Genomic DNA, 346 nt, shown 5'->3' with positions numbered 1-346 from the left:
CCGACGAGCATCCAATCGCCATCTTTATCTTCATAAGTCGGGACGAATTCCGACTCGTTATACCCTTCTCTCTCACAAAACTTCCCTACAAGAACAAAAAAAACAACTCAATAAATTTCCATTTCAAGATATAGAGATCAAAAAGAACAATAAAATTAGAAATTTACCAAGAGAGAATTTGAACATGATCTCCAAAGCTTGAAGAAGCTCAGGATATCCTCCATAGATCTTGAGATCAACCTTCCTTAGAAACGGAGCTCCGTCCATGCTCACCTTTATGAACATTCCTCCGGCCACCACCGCCGCCGCCTCATCTTTTTTCTTCACTTGAAAAGAATTTTTTCTG

General features: G+C 39.9%; 1 protein-coding gene across 1 annotated transcript; it reads right to left on the bottom strand.

The window, feature by feature from the left end:
* Positions 1-5: 5 nt before the first annotated feature.
* On the bottom strand, positions 6-342 carry LOC111787355 (auxin-induced protein 22B-like; the record flags this gene model as incomplete). Its single annotated transcript, XM_023667365.1, has 2 exons — positions 6-85; positions 168-342. Coding segments are annotated over 2 exons (255 nt in total), but the record flags the coding sequence as incomplete, so codon positions are not given.
* Between the last annotated feature and the right edge of the window lie 4 nt (positions 343-346).

This window comes from Cucurbita pepo, unplaced genomic scaffold (genome assembly GCF_002806865.2).
Source record: "Cucurbita pepo subsp. pepo cultivar mu-cu-16 unplaced genomic scaffold, ASM280686v2 Cp4.1_scaffold012429, whole genome shotgun sequence".
Classification (NCBI taxonomy): Eukaryota; Viridiplantae; Streptophyta; class Magnoliopsida; order Cucurbitales; family Cucurbitaceae; genus Cucurbita; species Cucurbita pepo.
This window is presented reverse-complemented; position numbering and strand designations above follow the sequence as displayed.